The following is a 21,700-nucleotide window of genomic DNA, read 5'->3' as shown; positions in this document are numbered from 1 at the left end:
TACAGAAGACTTCCCATTAGCCTCTTTCTTTCTGGGTCAAGTGAAAAATGATTAATTTAGGAGGTATGAGAAAAAACATAAAAGTTAAAAAAACATGATCGATTCCAAAAAGTGTGAATGGGAAAATCTAACCATATTATAAATAAAACAAATTAAGGGGGGGGGGCAATCATAAAAGTGTGGGTTGCACAATATGTTGCAGGTATAAATTTAGGAAGAAGCAAATTATTATTTTACCAAAAATGAGAGTTACGCCTATTTGTTTCTTGCCAGAAGAAGTAGGTACGTGGATCACCTATGACTGGAAATAAAAAAAGATACAGCAAATAAGAACTTTAGAAGATCCTTTATGAAACAACCAAATGCACATGATTGATTTCCCATGTTTTTGAAGCTGTCAAGCAAAACATGAATGACAAACATGTAAAGCCCTCACATACTGGTTGTAGCTAAATAGGTATCAATGAAAGAATGTAAGAACATCTAGATCTAAGCATCTCAAAAAGTTATTGCGTGAAGACAATCCACTTCTCACCATATTACTAACTACCAACTGGTGTTGGACAGCTTCCACTAGAACTGATTGACTGAACTTTGTGAATTGATCCAAATATCAAAACTACCTTTTAAAAGCTCACTAAGTTAGTGGTTCTCATCATATCTGTGCAAAGTGATTTCCAAAGATCTTATACCCTGTTTTCCCCAAAATAAGATCCAACCAGAAAATAAACCCAAGCATGATTTTTCAGGATGCTTGTAATATAAGCCCTACCCCCCAAATAGGTCCCAGTTAAGATAATCAGCCAGACAGATGTATGTATTTACTGTATTTCCTCAAAAGTAAGACCTAGACAGAAAATAAGCCTAATGCATCTTTTGGAGCAAAAGACAATCTAAGACACAGTCTTATTTTGGGGGAAACAAGTGTTTCCAAAGGATCTTAAAGAAAAGGGCAGGCCAAACAGAGGCTCTTTGTGTGCAGTCCTAGGATTTTTATTGTTGTACTTAATACCTATCCAACCATCTCTAACATCTAGAATCAATAACTTGTTTGATTAACCAAATTTCATTACAATTTCCAGAGTAACATCAAATGGCATAATAACAATCACATGAACATCTCCAGATGATTTTCCCCGCCTCCCTCAACAATGAAGGAAATACTGTTCTTTTCATCAAAAAATCAGAACTATTTTGCACTGACTTCCAGGAAAGAAAAAAAAAAAATCAGAAGTGAATTTGCATTAGGGACAAAGGAATAACATAAGCTGAATGTTCATGTACTTGGCTTCCACAGGAGTAAAAATATTACAAAGGACTCTTCTTGGGGGTCTAGGTACATCAGCTTCCACTTTTAAAAAAATCAATTTTATTAAGTTTTAAAGAGATATACCTCCCCAAATTGCTGGAAATGCGAATCAATACATGGAACATATTACCATTTATGGTGGACCTGTGAGGAGGCAATTTTTTTTTTTGGAAAAGGATCAAAAATTGGCTGGAGGCAATAACAGGGGTTAAAATAGAATGGAAACCTGAAGTTTTTTCATGAAGAATTATGTCGGTGAAATACAAAAAAGAAATCTAGTATTTAATACTACATATAATTATGGCGGCAAGCATTGCCTTTGCCCAGAAATGGAAAAACAAATTAATCCCAAGCGAAGATGAAATAATAAGAAAGATTATGGATTGTGCCGAAATGGATAAACTAACTAAAGAAATCCAGCGAAAGGAAGAATCAGAATTCTACCAGATATGGGATAAATGGTATAGGTGGATGGAGGAAAGAAACAAAAATCAATGAAAGAATATAACAAAACTCAAAAATAATAGTTATGAGTAAAATAAGAGGGTTAAGAATGGTGAAATCCAAACGAAATACAATAGAAGGGGAAATAATATAAGGTGAGTAGTATCGATTGATGATTGCTATTATAAAAAACAGGAAGTTCCTGTTCGTACTGTATTGTATAAATGTGGTGTACGTCTAATTTTTGTGTGTGTGTAAAAAAATAAAATAAAATAGAGAGCTATAAAATACAAAATAACAGAAAATGAAAGGTTGGGGGAGGAGAAGGGATCAAAAAGGAAACAAAGCTAAATAGGCTTTTGTGTTTTATCAAAGTAATCAGTTTTGCCATCCCTGCCAATTCCATTAATTTCAGTTGTGGGAATTTGTGTATCTCTATATGCATATAAATAGGAATGCGGTGGCTCAGTGGCTAAGACACTGAGCTTGTCAATCAGAAAGGTCAGCAGTTTGGCGGTTCAAATCCCTAGCACCATGTAATGGAGTGAGTTCCCGTTACTTGTCCCAGCTTCTACAAACCTAGCAGTTCGAAAGCATGTAAAAATGCAAGTAGAAAAATAGAGAGCACTTCAGTGGAAAGGTAACAGCATTCCATGCAGCTTCAGCATTTAGTCATGCCGGCCACATGACCATAGAGATATTTTCAGATAGCGCTGGCTGTTCATCTTTGAAACGGAGATGAACACTGCCCTCTAGAGTCAGGAACGACTAGCACATATGTGCTAGGGAAACCTTTACCTTTACTTTACGTGCATATAAAAGTCTCCCTTGCACTGTCATAAATACAAAATTTCATGGTTTTTTAAAAAAATCTGCTTATCCATGTTACCCAAAGAAAAGCTTCTGATTTCAATTTTACAGCCATTTTTAATATTTTATGAATCAAACAAGATATCTGACCCCAATACTTGTTGGCAGTCTTACCAAAGATGGTAAAAGGTACCTTCACAATAATCATACTTCCAATTCTTATTTTATTTTTTTCTTATAGATCTTTGACAATTTCTTTGCAGTTAAATGCCTACAACACATCATTTTATTAAAAAAAATATTTCAAATTATAATTCTATGAAAATTTCAATTCATAGATTCACATATTTTCCCCTTCTTAGACTCCTCTGCATTTAAGCAGCAGCCACTGAGAGAGAGGAAATTCTATACGTACAAAGAGGCTAAACTAAAGTTCTTATAAGTAACAGTCCAGCTCCTTTCTAACTCAGCTCTTATCTACTCTGTATAAAAGAAAAATGCCACAATATGTTTGGGGTCTCCCTTTGCATGTGTGTGCTATGAAAGAATAACCAGCTGTTTTTCCTTTGTGCAGAATACAAGGCTGGGTATACATTCTGTGCCCTGTACTATCAAAGAAATATCTATGTGCATAAATTTTGTGCATCTGATGAGGTTATGAGTTGATTTCAAACCAACTGAGAGTAAGTATTGAGGGCCGAAGAGCTAAGGATCCTACTATTTTGCTTTCAGAATTACTCTATATGGTATGAATGTCTTACAGGCATCCAAAAGGTGCTTTTTCAAGGGGAACTGAACTTTCTAGTTTTTTTTTAAGATGTTGCACTTCTCATCCAAGAAGCTTCTTCAGCAAAATGGAAAAAATGGTGGGAAATGGAAGGATTTATACCCCACAATCCAGTCCCATTCCCCACCATCCAGTCAGAGCTGAAAAAGCTTCTTGGATGAGAAGCAAAATGTCTTCAAAGAGAAACCAGAAAGTCCTGTTGCCTCTTGAAAAAGCACCTTTGGGACAACCATGGCCTAGATGACTGAGAACCTTAGGCAGAACAGTTATGTACAGACATAATGTTACAAATGTTTATCACAAGAAATAGACTTGCGCACTTGCTATGTTTCTGTAGCCCCTGAGCTTCAAATATACATGACCTCTGTTGTCATACTTCTGTTGTGAAAAAAAATTTCAATTTATAATTTATCACAATGCAGGCTGTTCTCAACTTACAACCACAATGGAGCCCAAAATTTATATTGCTAAGTGAGAAATTAGTTAAGTGAATTTTGCCCCATTTTGCAACTTTTCTCACCCCATTTGTTAAGTGAATCACTGCAGTTCTTAACTTAGTAACACAGTTGTTAAGTGAATCTGGCTTCCCCATTGACTTTGTTGCCAGGTCACAAAAGAGGGTCACATGACTTCAGGAAACTGCAACCATCCTAAATGAGAGTCAGTTCTCAAGCATCCAAATGTAAATCACGTTTGCTGCAACAGTCGTAAGTGTGAGAAATGGTCATAAGTTACTTTTTTCAGTGCTGTTATAACTTCGAACAGTCACTAAATGAACTGTTGTAAGTTGAGGTCTACCTGTGTAACTATCACAAAGAAAATCTGAAAGGACATGTTTAAAGTACTGAATAAAATGCAGGTATTTGGTCTTAAAATGGCATATAATGTTTTTATCATATGTGATTATACTTAAGGGCTGTACACATTTTTATATGGAAATAATATTTTAATAATTTTTGATGTAAAATGCTGGTCATCCTCCTATATCAGCACAGCCAGATATGTCTGTGAAGAGCGCTATCTGTCAGTACTTGAGATGGCAGAAAAAGTGCGCTGGCTTAAAATTTGGAGTCAGGTCCAAATGTCCTTCTGTTCTGTCACAGAAAGGAGGAAGTATTTGTCCTTAACGTGGGCAGCTCTTTAATGTGGATCATTTGTTCTGAAAGCACAGGAAACCTGTGCAATAAAATAACTTGGCAGACATGGAGGAGCAGCATATGGTGAAGCAAGAGAAAGTAATTGATAACAAATTGGTTTCCTCCTCAACCAGTGCTACGAGTGAATGATAAGAACTGGTAGTGAATCCATTACTGGGCTTGTGGGCCGCAGCACCTAGAGGTAGCCTGTGAATGGGCACGAAGATAGAGGGTAAACAAAATTTCTCCCAAATAATGCAAACATTGCAAAATATGGCTATGTGAATCACCCTGTTGGTGTGTACCAAGGACCTGTGGGTAGCCAGAAGGACTGAGGCGGAGGCAGGAATAAAGGCTAACAAGTTTATTCCATTAAGTACAAGCTAACAGTTCAGAACCGGCTTAGATAGTAACGCGCGCTGCTCGTTTGGACAGCTCCCTATTTATACAGGAGCTGTCAAACGATCAGCCAATCAGCTGTCGAGCGCTTTCCCGCTTAAACTCTTAGTCAGCGCCTGCTCAGAATACAACACTCCTCCCCCCTAAGTTTGCGCAAGCGTAGTCTTGTAAATATGCTCGACGCCGCCTGATGCGGCCAGATGCCCTAGGCCCTTCTGCACCGCTTGGAGGCTCTGGATGTTCGCCCGAGGACTCTGCATCGGAGGACGGAGACCGCCCGGGCCGTTGAAGAGCGAAGGACGGTGCTGGCCCACCAAGTAAGTCGCCGCTTCGGTTTGGGGCTCCGGCTGCTTGACCTCTGTAGGCCTCCTCGTTTCTGGGCTCTGCGTCGCCCATCGGAGCTGTCGGAGTTGGCAGGTCGGTTGACGGCTGCTGGCTTGTTGGTGGTTGATGCCTGCTCCGCAACTGGTCGCAGTGGCGTTTCCATACTCTGCCGTCGAGGAGCCTGACCCTGTAGGAGCAGGGCGCGGTCTGGTCAGTCACTATGCCCGGTAGCCACAAGGGATGCCCTCCATAATTCCGGGCATACACTGCCTCCCCCTGGACGAAGGAGCGGGACCCTCCCTGGGAATCCAAAGGTGTTGGGGTGGAATAGGCAGGGTGCAACCGGTCAAGGGTTGTTTGCAACCGGTCAAGGGTTGTTCGCAACCGGCGTCCCATGAGGAGCTCGGCTGGGCTCGTATTGGAGTCAGGTGAGGGCGTGGAGTGTTGGGCCAGCAAGAAGGCGTCAATGCGTTCTTGCCAGGGGAGGTGGTCCATTTTGGCTAGGGCTTCTTTGACTGACCGCACGGCGCGTTCCGCCAGGCCATTGCTGGAGGGGTGGAAAGGGGAGGTGAGGGCATGTCGAATGCCTAGGGAAGCTAGGAAGGCCTCAAACTTGGCGGCTATCAGCTGTGGCCCATTATCAGAGACCAACACGTCGGGTAGGCCATGGGTGGCAAACAGGTGGCGCAGGGTCGCGATGAGCGCGTCCGCCGTGGTGGAGGACATGTGGACGACCTCGACCCATTTCGAGAAGGCGTCCACAGCAATGAATAGCATCTGGCCCTGAATGTGGCCTGCGAAATCAACATGAACCCGGGACCAGGGAGTGGATGGGGGCTCCCACGTTCGCGGCTCGGCTTTCGGCGGCAATGCTTGGGCGCTCTGGCATTGCGAGCACCCGGCGACATGGTCGGCTATGTCTTGGTCAAGCTTGGGCCACCAGACGTAGCTCCTGCCTAGGGCTTTCATCCGGACAATTCCGGGATGTGCGTAATGCAGCTGCCGCAGGACAGTAGTCCTCAGTGAGGCAGGCACGACTACTCTATGGCCCCATAGTAAACAGCTGCGCTGGACAGAGAGCTCCGCCAGGCGTGACTTGAAGGGCAGGAAAACGGGGTCTACGGGGTCTCTCGGCCACCCTCGCCTAACCCAATCTAGCACCCGGGATATTACCTGATCCCTTGCGGACAACCGGGCGATGTCGGCGGCAGAGAGTGGAAGGTTGAGGTCGTCTATAAGGAACACAGGTGCGGCAGCAGCAGGGTCTTCCAAGGCCTCTGGCAGAGGGCAATGGCTGAGAGCGTCGGCGTGGACGATCTGCTTCCCCGGCCGGTGGTGCAACTGGTAGTCATAGGAGGCGAGGAAAACAAACCAGCGGGTCATGCGTGGGGATAGGACCTGAGGGGCAGGGCGATCGCCGGCCAGCAACCCGAGTAGGGGCTTGTGATCGGTGACAATTTGGAAGGGGCGGCCGTACAAGTAATGGTGGAAACGGCGCACCCCAGCCACAATGGCAAGAGCCTCTTTGTCAATTTGGGCATAGTTACGTTCAGAGGCAGAGAGTGTGCGGGAAAAATACGCAACTGGCACCTCTGCTCCGCTGGGTAACTGGTGGCAAAGGATGGCTCCCACCCCGTAGGGGGAAGCGTCACAAGCGAGCACGAGAGGCAAGTGCTCGCTGTATTGTACGAGAACATCGTTGGAGATGAGCAGGTGTTTGACAGCTAGGAACGCGGAGGCCTCTCGGCGGCCCCAAACCCAGGGGGCACCTGAGTCTAGGAGGCGATGAAGTGGCTCAGCTACCGTTGCCTTGTGGGGAAGAAAGACAGCGTAAAAATTGAGTAGGCCTAAAAAGGCCTGTAATTCAGCTCTGTTGGTGGGAGCAGGGGCCTCCACGATGGCTTTGGTTTTGGCAGCCGTGGGGTGGATGCCACTGCCATCGATAAGGAAGCCAAGGAACTCTATCTGGGATACCGCAACCTGGCACTTATCTCTTTTGACCTTCAGCCCCACTTGTTGGAATCGTTGGAGAACCAAGCGCAGACGGGCCATGAGTTCGTCCATGGAGGTGGCTGACACGAGGACGTCGTCAAAATAGGGGACAACGCCTCGGAGTCCTTGGAGCAACCGCTCCATCAAACTCTGGAACAGGCCTGGGCAATGCTGACCCCAAACTGCAATCTGCGGCAACGGAAAGCGCCCCGGTGTGTGATGATTGTCTGTGCTTCCGCTGCCTCATCATCCACCACCAGCTGTTGATAAGCTTGGGCGAGGTCGAGCTTTGCGAAAACAGTCCCTTCGCCCAAGGTGTGGAGTAAATGCTGGACCACTGGCACCGGGTACGCATTGGAAGGCAAGGCACGGTTAATCGAGCAGCGGTAGTCAGCGCAAATCCTCATGCTGCCGTCTGGCTTGATGGGTAACACAATGGGTGTTTCCCACCGGGCATGGTCCACTGGCTCCAGGACGCCTTGAGCCACCAGCCTGTCCAACTCGGCGTCCACTTTTGGTTTGAGTGCGATGGGTACTCGGCGAGGCTTCATTCGCACCGGCTGTACTGACGGGTCGAGGTTAAACGAAACAGGTGTGCCTGTGTACTTGCCTAAGGTGCCGTCAAATACAGCTGGAAACTCGTTGACGAGGCAATCGAGTGCAGTTGCGCTGAGGTGGTGGATTCCGCTGATCTGCAGACCTAGGGACTGGAACCAGTCAAGACCAAGAAGGCCGGGCAGCCGTCCCTTGACTATGATGAGGGGTAACCAGCCGTCAAACCCCTTGAACTGCACTCTGACTTTACGGGTGCCAATTACTGGAATCAGGTTGCCCTGATAGTCTCTTAATGTGAGATGACAGTCTTGTAATTGGCGTTTGGACAGCTGAGGCAAGAGGTGTTTGATTGTGCTCCAAGACACTATGGACGTTGCGGAACCGGTGTCAAGCTCCATCTCACAGGGCTTCCCTTCTAACGTAACTGTCAGCTGGATCTTCTTTTGAAGATGGTGGCAAGAGAGACCGTGGTTAGAGTTGCGGAGAATGGCATGGCAGTTCATTCTAGCTTTCTTGGGGCCCTCTGTCCGGGTTCGATATGGCCGAGACCGCTCGGCTTGGGGCTCTGAAGAGGACATGGGCTGCGCTGCTCGGCACACCCGAGCGATGTGGCCCTTCCTGCCACACCGCTGGCAGAGGGCTTGCCTGAATCTGCACTCAGCTCTTTCATGGTTGCCTCCGCACCCACTACATGCAGATTTAGGTTTGCCCTTCTGCCGTTGCCAGCTCTTTCTGTTCGCCTCATCAAGGCGGTTAATGTCCTCATCATGGGTGTCAGCATCGGAATCCTCACTTTCCGAGTCTGGCGGACCGGTCACTGTGTTAAAGGCATTGGCAGCCTGCGCGGTATTGGCGGACTGGGCCTTCGCGATGGTAGCTAGGGAAGCAGCAGCCATCTCGGAAGCCCGAACTTCGTCAAATGTGGTTTGGAACGACAGATCTGTTTTTGTTAGTAGCCGCTTCTGAAGCTTGAGGTCTCGGAGGCCACACACCAGGCGGTCGAGGAGAGCTTCATCCAAATCCCGGAACTCGCAGTGGAGGGCGGCAGATCGTAGGGCAGCAACGTATGCGCTAACGGACTCCCCCTCAGCTTGGCTGCGCTGGTGGAACGCGTGCCGGCGGGCTATTTTGGACGGGGACGGAGCATAATGGCTCGTCAGCTTTGCCATCAGCATGGGCCACGGAACGGCCTTGATGGGCTCAGGAGCTGTGAGAGCCCTGGCGGTGTGGAAAACGTCTGTGCCACAGACGGACAAGAAAAACGTGCATTTCCGCTCGTCCGTCAACTCGGTGAGGTCGTGTGCGACCAGGAAACATTCAAACCGAGCCGTATAAGACTCCCATGTCTCAGAGCCATAGTTGAATGGCGCGAAATTTAACGTGGCCATTCCTGTCAGAGCCAGCGACGTCTCGTCGCGGTAAGATTAAGCGCGGTTCTAGTGACTCAGCCAGTGACTTCAGCAGTGAGTGACTTCAGCTTCTCGCACCTCAGTTTGGCGATCCCATCCTCGTCGCCAGTGGTGTGTACCAAGGACCTGTGGGTAGCCAGAAGGACTGAGGCGGAGGCAGGAATAAAGGCTAACAAGTTTATTCCATTAAGTACAAGCTAACAGTTCAGAACCGGCTTAGATAGTAACGCGCGCTGCTCGTTTGGACAGCTCCCTATTTATACAGGAGCTGTCAAACGATCAGCCAATCAGCTGTCGAGCGCTTTCCCGCTTAAACTCTTAGTCAGCGCCTGCTCAGAATACAACAGGTTTCCTCCTCAACCAGTGCTACGAGTGAATGATAAGAACTGGTAGTGAATCCATTACTGGGCTTGTGGGCCGCAGCACCTAGAGGTAGCCTGTGAATGGGCACGAAGATAGAGGGTAAACAAAATTTCTCCCAAATAATGCAAACATTGCAAAATATGGCTATGTGAATCACCCTGTTGACAAAAGCAAGGGAAAATCTATAATCCATCCATAGAATTATGGATTGTGATGGAACCAGTAACACATATCTGGAACCAATCTGGCTTGGTTACTGGGACCAAAGGTTTTATCTTCTGAGCTTTCAATATTCAATGTTCAATGTTTATTACACTTGTAGGCCGCCCTATTCCCGAGGGACTCAGGGCAGCTAACAAACAAGGTGGGGGGGAATACAACAACAAACAAAGACAAAAACAAATAGAAAAAACAGCTTAAAAACAACGCAACAGTCGCAACAATTCAAGTAGGACTGGGAACTCATCAGCCCCAGGCCTGCCGGAACAGCCAGGTCTTAATAGCTTTGCAGAAAGCCTGAAGGGTGGTGAGGGTCTGAATCTCCACGGGGAGATTGTTCCAGGGGGCCGGAGCAGCCACAGAGAAGGCCCTCCCCCGAGGGGTCAGGCTCATGCTGTAACCCATCTTCAGGCAGCTTCTCTCTAGCAGAGACTGGAACATATCAGTAAGCCAGCTTTCTTTCCTGGTTTCAAACTGATTTTTCTGAAAGGCACAAAAATAGCACTCTTTCAAGAGAATTGCCTATTTATACACCCCCACTCCCACATGTATAGATGTGTGTATGTACATAAAACTCTGTGTGTATGTGTGTGTGTGTGTGTGTGTGTGTTTGTGTATCAGTGCTGGGTTCCTACCAGTTCGGAGCGGTTTGGCCGAACTGATAGTGGTTTGGCGGCTGGGCCGAACTGGTTGCGGTTTGGCGGCCTGGGTCGCTGAAACCGGCAGTGACCCAGGCCTGCTTCACCCCTGAACTGGTTCTCTGGGTGGCCCCATAGGCGCCATCTTGTTTTTGGGTTCTGTATATGCGCAGAACAATATTAACTACATTGAGTATTCGTCTGCGCACAGCACCCCCACAAGCGAAGCAGCAGTAGTGCCTGCCGGAACCCCCCCCCCCCTGGTGTATATATAGTTTAAGGATACTTCCTGTATCTCAAAGAAAGATGACTATATCTTACAGGCCAATGGGAGTGGGCACCTCCAGAAAAGTTTAATATAGGCAATAGAAATTGGGGAGATCCCCTCAGACTGCATTAGCAATCATATCGATGATAATGCCAAAGAAAGATAACTACTACTGATTGATTACTTCAGCTGTAAGATGAGGATGAAATGAAAACATTGCCCCAAAGACATCGCATAAAAAAAATAGTTCCCGGGACATGTTTGCATTGCAATTTGGATGAAATGAGGACAAGTTTTATTGTCCATTGAATATCTTGCAGTTGTGTCTTTCTATTATCCAAACTTCAGCAGCATGGTGAAATTACTGGGAATTCTAGTAGTTTTGATCCTAATCTGCTTGGATGCCATTGATTTTTTTGTCAGCAAATCACTAAAATAATCGTACTGTAAGTCACATCTCTCCCTACAATCTAAGGTAAGCTGTCTTATAAAGTCTACTCAGGTGGGCACTCATAAAAAAATCTAAATGACATATATGTGAGCAAAACATGCTGTAAATAGCGGGTTTTTTTGATAAGGTGCATTGGTTTGATGTAAGTGCTTTGAAGCCATCTCCAACAGCTGACAGAGAAAAGGATTGCAAGAACAGAGATATATCTGAATCACAATGTGTAGATGTTTAGGAATGAAATATTACACCTACCTCTCATGGTGGAAGTGATGGAAGCATGGCATTTTCTCACAAAGTCACACACAGCCGAGAAGTTCTGCAAAGCCAATGAGATTAATTAAGTGCTTCTAAACTAACTGGGTTACCCGTAAAATATTTATTAAAACATGAACTATTAAATTTATTCCCTTGCTTTGTTGTAGTTTCCTTTCGTCAGTAGTGATAATTACGACGTTAGAGATTAAATGAACCTCATATAGTATTGCTTGCGTGACTCCTTGGAGACCCGAGAAAGTGATTTAGGGAAGTGCAATTGCACCTAATTGAGTTACAGTAATTGTCACCAATAATTTTGACTTGACTGCGTTGTATTTAATCGGAAGCTTTATCTAGGGATGTTTTGTGGCAAAGTGTTCTCTCTCTTCCTCCTCCCCCCACCCATTATGCATTTCTTTTAGTGTGACATTCTGAAGGAGCAATGTTCAAAACAAGTGATTTTCTTTTGATCTTCTCCTCAGCGTAACCTGCCTCTTTTCCCCAATTTAAGGGCATAGCAATAGATGTAGACAGTCCAATCTCTGTTAGCAGTCTTGAGCAGAAATGTTAATTAAGAGTGTCAGTAGAGGATTTAATATTATCCTATAGTTCCCAGACTAAATGTGTAAAGACATTACAGCATTTGTACTTGCAGTAAAATGAGCTTGCTTACACATTCTATTCAAAAGGCAGAAGCTGAACTCAAGGGATGTTTGCTGGCATTTTTACCTCAGAAACCAAATACATTGGAGGCGAAAGAGTCAGGCACCCTCACTTCCTTCGGCTTCAGTTGGGAAGGTCTGCAGGGTGCTAAGCAGAGGTGGTATTCAGCAGGCCCTGACCTATTCTGGAGAACCAGTAGTGGAAATTTTGAGTAGTTCGGAGAACCAGTAAATACCACCTCTAACCGCCCCACCACCATCTATTCTCTGCCTCCAAAGTCCCAGCTGATTGGGAGGGAATGGAGATTTTACAGTATCCTTCCCCTGGCATGCCCACCAAGCCACGCCCACCAAGCCATGTCATGCCCACCAAGCCACCCACAGAACCGGTAATAAAAAAAATTGAATCCCACCACTGATGCTAAGTATAGTTGCAATATATTTGGTAGATGTGCTGTAGATAGAAACAGCATAATGGCACAGAGTAGCAATGGAGTATGGGAGGGAGGGGGGGAAGATAAATGTTAGCTTCACATTAATCAATCCTCATCAAGTTGCTGAGCACTGCAACTTTTAAAAAATGTAAATTGGAAGGGCTTCAGGTAAGGGCAATAAAGGGTCAGAAGTGTGAAAACCGTGAAACATTAATTGTCTGTTTCTGAGATAATGTAAATGGCTGGGAGGGTAGTAAATCTTAAATCCAGGATCTGAAATTCTCTAGAGGTATCATATTCATGCTTATACAAAATATTATGATGGATGTTATCAATTGTTATTGAGTTTACATGTTTAATAAATTAATTTTACTGACCACATGGCCATGAGGATTGAGTTTGTTTTGATTGGGTTTGTTATTTAGAAGATCACTCTTTCTTGAAAATGTAGCAGGGGTGGGTTCCTGCCAGTTCTAACTTCTTCTATAGAAGAGGTTCCACAAGTCTACAGTGCCATTTAGAACTGGTTCCAGCTCCCTTCCCCCATCCATCCCCCCATCCTCAAGATGAAGAGCGAAGAGGAGGAATTCTGGGAGTTGTCTACAAGTTTTAAAACTGTCAAGTTTGAACAACCCTGGGTTTTTTTCTAAAGGGTTAGGGGTGCAAGGGTCTTGTAACTTGACAGCTTTAAGAGTTGCACACTTCAGTGCCAGAGTTCCTGAGCCAACATGACTGGAGGAGGAATTCTGGGAGTTGAAATCCACAAGTCTTAAAGCTGTCAAGTTTGAACACCACTGGGGGTTTTTTTCTAAAGGGTTAGGGGTGCAAGGGTCTTGTAACTTGACAGCTTTAAGACTTGTGTGCTTCAAATGCCAGAATTTCTGAGCCAACATTTTGGTTGCTAAGCAAGAGCATTGTTAAGTGAGTTTCACCACATTTTACAAGTTGGCCATGCCCACCCAATCACATGGCTAGCAAGCCACTCCCACCTGGTCACATGGCTGGCAAGCCACTCCCACCTTGTCATATGGCCAGCAAGCCACTCCCACAAAGCAGGTCACACCTACAGAAGAGGTTCTAAAAAATTCTGAAACCCACCACTGAAATGTAGACAACAAGGAAGGAGAGAGTATTAGCCTGTTGTAGTAAAAAAAAAAAAAACAAGAGGAATTTGGTAGGACTTTTTCAATCTAACAAATTTTATTAAAGGGCTAAGTATCAACCCTGAAGCTACCCTGACCTAAGCTGCAGATCACTTCATTAGATGTACAGAATGGTTAGACTGATACAGGAGTTAAACTGGGTGACATGAGGTGGGGAGAAGGGTAAGGGAGGTTGAAATTGACTTGTTATGCATATGAAGGTTACAAATGGGACAGATTGCATGTATACAGATTATACTGGAAATGTGGTCTATTTCTAAAAGGGCTCATGAAAAGTTACAGGGGAAGGTATTCAAGGAATCAGCAAGAGTATAAGAAAAACAACAATATGTTAATTAAATTAACAATATTTAATTAAGTAATTATTAATCCAGGATGATCTCCAGGCTGAAAAGCTGGTACAGTACATCTATCTACCTTATCTGTCTTCTGGATTTCTTCATAAGAGCCAAGATTGGAAATCAGTCAACTGTTACTACATGCTCTGTGGAGTGAGAGATTCCAAAAGAGAGAATCTAGAAAAAGTTAGTTACATCTCCACATCTTCTCAATACAAATAACTCAATCTGAGAAGCTCTTCCTTGATTGTTAGGATTTTGTAAAACGGTTTAGAGGTGGTTTAGAGGTTTTATTCAACTTGTATGCCACCCTATTCCCGAGGGACTCAGGGCGGCTAACAAAACCGAAGGGGAGGGGGGGACAATACAAAAGGGAAGGCAACAAAAACAAACAACAATACAAAACCAATTTAAAAGGTCTCAACAAGCACACCAGTTCAAGTGGGGATGGAATTCAGCAGCCCCAGGCCTGCTGGAACAGCCAGGTCTTAATGGCTTTACGGAAAGCCTGAAGGGTGGCGAGGGTCCGAATCTCCATGGGGAGATCGTTCCAGAGGGCCAGAGCAGCCACAGAGAAGGCCCTCCTCTGGAGAGTCGACAGCCGGCATTGGCCGGCAGATGGAATTCAGAGGAGGCCTAGTCCGTGGGATCTAATGGGTCTTTGGGAGGTAATCGGCAGGAGGCGGTCTCTCAAGTACCCAGGTCCAATACCATGTAGGGCTTTATAAGTGACAACTAGCACCTTGAAGCGTATCCGGAGACCAATAGGCAACCAGTGCAGCTCGCGGAGGATAGGTGTAACGTGGATGTACCGAGGCACACCCACAATCGCTCTCAAAGCTGCATTCTGGACAAGCTGAAGTCTCCGAACACTCTTCAAGAGCTGCCCCATGTAGAGCGTGTTGCAGTAGTCCAGTCTTGAGGTCACAAGGGCGTGAGTAACTGCTGTGAGAGCCTCCCAGTTCAGGTAGGGACGCAATTGGTGCACCAGGCGAACCTGGGCAAATGCCCCCCTGGTCACAGCCGACAAATGATGATCTAAAGTCAGCTGTGGGTCCAGGAGGACTCCCAAATTGCAAACCCTGTCTGAGGGGCGTATAATTTCACCCCCCAGTCTGAGAGTTGGAATACATGGCTAATTATTGGGAGGGAAAAACACAAGCCACTCGGTCTTGTCAGGATTGAGAGCAAGTTTGTTTACCCCCATCCAGACCCTGACAGCCTCCAGGCACTGACACATCACATCAACGGCTTCACTGAGTTGGCATGGGGCGGACAGATACAACTGTGTATCGTCCGCATACTGGTGATATTTTATCCCGTGCCACTGAATGATCTCACCCAGCGGCTTCATGTAGATGTTAAACAGGAGGGGGGACAGGACCGAACCCTGTGGCACCCCATACTTAAGGGGCCTAGGGGTCGACCTCTGCCCTCCAACCAACACCGACTGCGACCTGTCTGAGAGGTAGGAGGAGAACGACCGAAGAACGGTGCCTCCCACCCCCACCTCTCGCAACCGTCGCAGAAGGATACCATGGTCAATGGTAGGCCAGGGTTTTTCCCATAGGTCAGATGTTTGTGTGTCAGCCTGGATCCATCATACTTAATTAGGATAGTGACACTGAAGATTGAGCACAAAAACTACATTTTACAATCCGGACTCCACCAGATGTGCAGCAATAACTCTCTTACACATGATGGTTGGAAGTTCTCCTCTTCTTCTGCCTTTTGGATAATTGGATGCAAAGCCCATAAAAGTCTGATGTGGCTATCTACTGAAAGAACCTGTACAATCAGCCACAATGCATTACACATTCCAGGTTTCCACAAAAATATCTTTTGAGGACTGTAAGGAGGGACGCGACCACAGGGTGAACGCAAACAGTCTTTATTAACTAAGTAAGTATGACAGCGATTCGAGGCAACTCAGAGCACGCCAAACTATATATATGGGGGCTTCAGCCAATAGGAGCTCGGGACTTGGACAGCAACAGCTGTCAAGCTCCCGAGTCCAATTAGAACTAACGCTCAGCCAGCAACAGCCTCCCTCGCGTCCTAACCAATCAGGACGGAGGAGGCTGTTGCTGACCTACAGAATGGTGCTGAAGTAACTATAACTAACGCAGGCCATTTGCATGTCCTTATGAATATTCAATACCCCTTCCCCCCAGTCCCGCGCATGCTCCCCGGGTGGAGCATGCGTAGTCCTGTAAATAGGCGGGGCGGCGCCGGACCCGCCCAGATCTACGCAGTTCCCCCAGAGTCGTCGGCGGAGGAGGACCTCCTTGTGGTAGCTCCTCCCGGAAGGGGGTGTAGCTCCAAGGCACGCCTTCTCGGGATGGCCCAGAAGGAGGGCTCAACGGCAATGGTGAGCAGGGGCGTGGTGGCGCGTCCAGGACGACAGAGTCAGGTCTGGGAGGCGTGTCAGGGGGAAAGGACATAGGCAGAGGTGGGGACCGTTCGGCAGCGGCTTGAGATGTCGGTTGGAGTCCCCTGCAGGGGGCGCTCGGGTAGGCTGGGCCTGGTGTGGTGAAGGTCCAAGGCTTTTCGTCTCTGGATTGAGTTCCAGGTCTTTGGTAGGGGAGGCCTGGTGTGGCGAAGGCCTCAAACTGCATTGCTGGCCTGGCGGTGCTGACATCGGTTGGGTACGGGCTGTCGGCTGTCGGCGGGAGGCGCCTCCTTAATTGATCCAGGTGGCGCCTCCATTGGGATCCGTCAGCCAATCCGACCCTAAAAGAACATGGGCCTGTCAGGGCAGTAACGGTGGCTGGAACCCATTTTGTAGGCCCCGAAAATGCTCGGGCCCATACCGTGTCCCCCAGTTTGAATGAACGGGGAGGAATAACCCCCAGGTTGCTCGGCTGATCCCCTGAGTACAACGGGTGTAGCCGGTCCAGGGGAGTCCGCAGACGCCGGCCCATCAAGAGCTCCGAGGGGCTTCGTTTGGTTGTTGGGCAGGGAGTGGAATGTTGGCTTAGCAGGTAAGCCGCCACTTTCTCCTGCCAGTCGCCCCGGTCCATGCGGCCCAGGGCCTCCTTCGCTGAGCGGACCGCCCGCTCCGCCCGGCCATTGCTGGCCGGGTGGTACGGGGCTATGGGCGCATGTCGAATCCCTTGCCCGGCCAGAAATTCTTGAAACGTGGTGGACATAAATTGGGGCCCATTATCCGAAACTACCAGGTCCGGCAACCCATGGGTCGCGAATAGCCTCCTTAAGGCCCGGACCGTACTCTCAGCTGTGGTGGAGCCCATCAGGACCAGCTCCACCCAGCGGGAGTAGGCGTCCACCACAATCAAGAAATTCTGACCGTGGAAGGGGCCGGCAAAATCCAGGTGGAGGCGGGACCACGGGCCTCTCGGAGCCTCCCACTCACGAGCAGGCCCAGCTGGGGGGTTTGGCCTAGATTGTTGACATGGTGTGCAGCGGCCAACATAGGCCGCTATCTCTGAATCCAGTAAGGGCCACCAGACATAGCTACGGGCTAATGCCTTCATTCGTGCTATGCCCGGGTGATCCTTATGGAGCAGGGACAGGACTTGTGGCCGTAGCGCCGTGGGGATCACCACTCGATCCCCCCAAACGAGGCATCCCCCGTGGAGGGAGAGCTCCGCCTGCCGGATTTTAAAGGGCTTGAAGCCCTCTGCCACCTTGTCCATGGGCCATCCCCTCAAGACCCAGGAAGCGACCTGGGAGAGGATAGGATCGGCCTTAGTGCAGGCCGCGACATCTGCGGCCGAAATAGGGAAACCGGAAGACGCGATGGACAGAATGGAGAGACTGGGCACCTGGGCGGTATCGGTCTCCGGCAATGGGCAGCGGCTTAGGGCATCGGCGTGCCCCAGCTGCTTGCCCGGACGGTACTGCAGCGTATATGAATACGCTGCAAGGAATTCCGTCCATCTTGTCATGCGGGGTGAGAGGATGGGGGGGGTCGGCTTGTCGCCTGCCAGAAGCCCAAGGAGTGGCTTGTGGTCGGTGACAAGAGTGAAAGGCCGACCATAGAGGTAGTCGTGGAACCTCTTAATCCCGGACACTGCAGCCAGAGCCTCCTTGTCGATCTGGCTGTAATTACGCTCCGCCGAGGAGAGTGTCCGGGAGTAATAGGCCACAGGGGCCTCCAAGCCGTTGGGGAGGACATGGCTTAGGACGGCCCCGACTCCATAGGGGGAGGCGTCACATGCCAACGTCAGTGGCATCCTGTCATTATACTGAATCAGGACTGCCGCTGACGTCAGAGTTTCTTTGACAGCCGCGAACGCATGCGCTTCGCGGCTCCCCCAGCGCCAGGCCGCAGATCGGTCGAGCAACCGATGCAGCGGCTCGGCTAGTGACGCCTTGTGCGGTATAAAGGGGGCGTAGAAATTCAGGAGCCCTAGGAACGCCTGCAGCTCCGCCTTAGAGGTGGGTGCCGGGGCGTTCCTAATGGCTGTGACCTTAGAAGGCGTGGGGTGGATGCCTTGGGCGTCAATCATGAAGCCCAAGAATTCCACCTTTGGGACAGCAAATGAACATTTGCTGCGTTTCAGTTTTAAGCCCGCGCCCCTGAAACGACTGAGGACCTTCCGAAGTACTTCGATGAGTTCTGAGCGGCTGGAAGCAGCGATCAGGACATCATCGAAATACGGAACCACGCCCGGCAGCCCATGGAGCAGCCGCTCCATGAGGCTTTGGAAGATCCCCAGGGCCACGGAAACGCCGAATTGTAGGCGGCGACAATGGAAAGCCCCGCGATGGGTGACGATGGTCTGGGCAGCCACCGCATCGTCATCCACCGGGAGCTGTTGATAGGCCTGCGCCATATCCAGTTTGGCGAATGTGCAACCCTGCCCCAGGGAGTGGAGCAGGTGTTGCACTACAGGGACTGGATAGGGGTTTGCCTGAAGGGCCAAGTTGATCGTCGACTTGTAGTCGGCGCAGATCCTCACCGACCCGTCTGGTTTAATTGGGAGGACAATGGGTGTCTCCCAAGGGGAATGATCAACGGGCTCGATGACTCCCTGCGCCAACAACTTATCCAGTTCGGCGTCAACCTTGGCCCTTAAGGCAAAAGGCACCCTGCGGACTTTCAGCCTAATAGGAGCAACCTGAGGGTCTAAACTTAAAGAGATGGGGGTCCCCTTGTAACAACCCAACTGGCCGTCGAAGACGTCCGCAAAGTCCCTTAATATGTCTTCGATGGTACTGGGAACCACCCGGTGGACCCCTCCAATAGACAATCCCAGGGCCGGGAACCAGTCCAAGCCCAAGAGGGCTGACAGGTCGTCCCTAACTATTAGAATGGGCAGTTTCCCCCGGAATTGGCCATAGCACACTGCGATAGGGAAGGATCCTAGAGTAGGAATCAACCTCCCTTGATAATCCCTCAGGGAGACCTCAGATGGTATTAAGCGCTTCTGGGGCACTTTGGGGCATAGCCTAGAGAAGAGAGACCAGGGCAGGAGGGACCGTGAAGAGCCAGAGTCCACCTCCATCCGGCAAGGCTGACCTTCCAGCTGGACGGAGGCTGAGACCTTCCGGGCCCCTGCAGCGGCTTGGCTCGCCGCGCTGTCAGAACTGTTAGGTTGACTGGTGGAATAGCAATCTTCAGCCCGCCTCGGGGGCCGCTGCTGCTGGCGGCGCGACTGCGCCTGGGAACGGCTGGACGATTGAAGGAACGAGGGTGCCGGCAATAGGGCCCTGCAGACTTTCGCTAGGTGGCCTTCCCCTTTGCACCGGTTGCAAATGGCATTAAGGAATGGGCAGGCCTGGCGTTTGTGACGGCCTCCACATCCCCGGCAGGGCACCATGGACGCCTGCTGCGCCGCAGGCTGCGGTTTCGGCTTCCGCTTAGGCAAAGTTCTCATCTGCGCCACTACATCTTCTTCAGGGTCCTCGTAAGGCAGGTCGTCCTCAACCATGTGGGCTTGGGGCGACGCTTCTGGAGGTGGTCGCTCAGGTGTAGATATCTGTAACCGCTCAATATCGGCCATGGACTGCTCTGACAGTTCAGCTGCCCGGGCAGTCTCCACGGCCTGAAGTAGGGTGATTCGGTGGTTCCGGAACATGCGGCTCCGCAGGTTGACATCGCGGACCCCGCACACGAACTGTTCCACCAAATTCTCCTCTAGATTGGAGAATTCACACTGTGCGGCCACCATTCGCAAAGCCTCCAAAAATTGGCTTATCGACTCATTTTGTTTTTGGACTCGCCGGCGGAAAGCAAACCGGCGTGCGATGACAGAAGGGGTGGGCGCGTAATGGTTCTTTAATCTGGCCATAAGTTCGTCCCACCCCAGCTTGTACGCTGGCCGTGGGGCAGCCAGGGCTCTCGCTGACGCGAACATTGACGGTTCGCAGCATGAGAGGAAGAAGCTGCATTTTTCTTCCTCGGTTTGAGCTTGATTCTTGGAAGCAATCAAATAACACTCAAACCTCTCCATAAAACCCTCCCATGATTCTCCGGCCGAACCAAAGGGGGCAAAAGGAGGCAGAGCAGATGTCATCTTGACGGCAGTGAAGGGAGAGACACTGAGAGGCCACAAAAAAAAAATTTTTTTTTCTTCAGGCAGTGTTCGTTGCCGGTCTGGACGGCGGCAGCTAACTGCTTGTCTCTCTCTTTTCACCCTAGCGTCGCGGAATCGCCGATCCCATCCTCGTCGCCAGTTTTGAGGACTGTAAGGAGGGACGCGACCACAGGGTGAACGCAAACAGTCTTTATTAACTAAGTAAGTATGACAGCGATTCGAGGCAACTCAGAGCGCGCCAAACTATATATACGGGGGCTTCAGCCAATAGGAGCTCGGGACTTGGACAGCAACAGCTGTCAAGCTCCCGAGTCCAATTAGAACTAACGCTCAGCCAGCAACAGCCTCCCTCGCGTCCTAACCAATCAGGACGGAGGAGGCTGTTGCTGACCTACAGAATGGTGCTGAAGTAACTATAACTAACGCAGGCCATTTGCATGTCCTTATGAATATTCAATAATATCCACAAAGGAGCCAAAGCTTTTTGTATGATTCTGTCACACATTCTTAAAGAGCTCACATTCCCAAGTTAAATAATCTCTGCCCCAGTAGCATTAGGAGCACAGAGACCCTGAAGAAGGTAAATGACAACTCTTAATAAAACATGAGCTCAGCCTAGGAAAAGAAAGTTTGAGAAATTTAAGGTTGACCCACCTTGAGGGAAGAGAAATTGCTGTCAGTCTTTCAAGATTCTGTTATTCAGTCTATACCAATAAAATAGAGCATAGCCTACCTTGAAGGGCTGACCTACAGTATGTATTATTATAATGCAAAATGTCATGCAAGATGTAATTGTTTGAGGTTTTTTTGCATTCCTCAAACATTGCACAGTCCTATAATGACCCTTCTAGTTCTAGAGATGCCTCCTTCATGCACAAAGACTCAACAAGACTCACTTGTTTTACCTGGGCTGGGAATTTTGGAAGTTGTAGCTTCAATATGTCCGATAGGGGAAGGCTACACTAAATCTGGTTCGCCTCAGCCTCATTTGGAATCTGGTGGTGGAGAGTGATTTGAGAAAGTTAATATGACTCTGTCCCTCATTATTGCTTTTCCCTGATGCTGGATTAATTCACCCTAAATACAAAAAGAGACTTATGTTACAGCTGCATAAATCAAAGCAAGTGCCAATTAGAGTCGAAGTGGAGCAGCTCACAGAAGGTCAAACTACCTTAGTTTATTGGGACTAAAGAGAATTGAAAATCCATGCTAGAGACTCTTACATGTCTCTCTTCCCA

General features: G+C 48.4%; 1 protein-coding gene and 1 long non-coding RNA gene across 3 annotated transcripts in view; both read right to left on the bottom strand.

The window, feature by feature from the left end:
* Nucleotides 1-236: 236 nt before the first annotated feature.
* The window catches only part of LOC116503702, a 47,832-nt gene continuing 26,368 nt past the window's right edge, over nt 237-21,700 (bottom strand). Inside the window, exons 2-3 of one of the 2 annotated variants that reach the window (XR_004254735.1) lie at nt 11,357-11,420; nt 237-301 (exon numbers count right to left, since the gene is read on the bottom strand). This is a non-coding gene — a long non-coding RNA (uncharacterized LOC116503702). Of the gene's footprint in view, nt 302-10,067; nt 10,231-11,356; nt 11,421-21,700 lie in introns of those variants that run through there. The other variant, XR_004254734.1, reaches the window with a different exon arrangement.
* LOC116503700 (uncharacterized protein K02A2.6-like) lies at nt 4,764-9,886 on the bottom strand. Its single transcript, XM_032210270.1, is given in 2 exon segments — nt 4,764-7,371; nt 7,374-9,886. Coding segments are annotated over 2 exon segments (4,137 nt in total). The 5' UTR covers nt 9,145-9,886; the 3' UTR covers nt 4,764-5,005.

This window comes from Thamnophis elegans, chromosome 2 (assembly GCF_009769535.1).
Source record: "Thamnophis elegans isolate rThaEle1 chromosome 2, rThaEle1.pri, whole genome shotgun sequence".
Taxonomy (NCBI): Eukaryota; Metazoa; Chordata; class Lepidosauria; order Squamata; family Colubridae; genus Thamnophis; species Thamnophis elegans.
The sequence above is the reverse complement of the archived record's forward strand: the minus strand, read 5'-3'. Positions and strand labels throughout refer to the sequence as shown.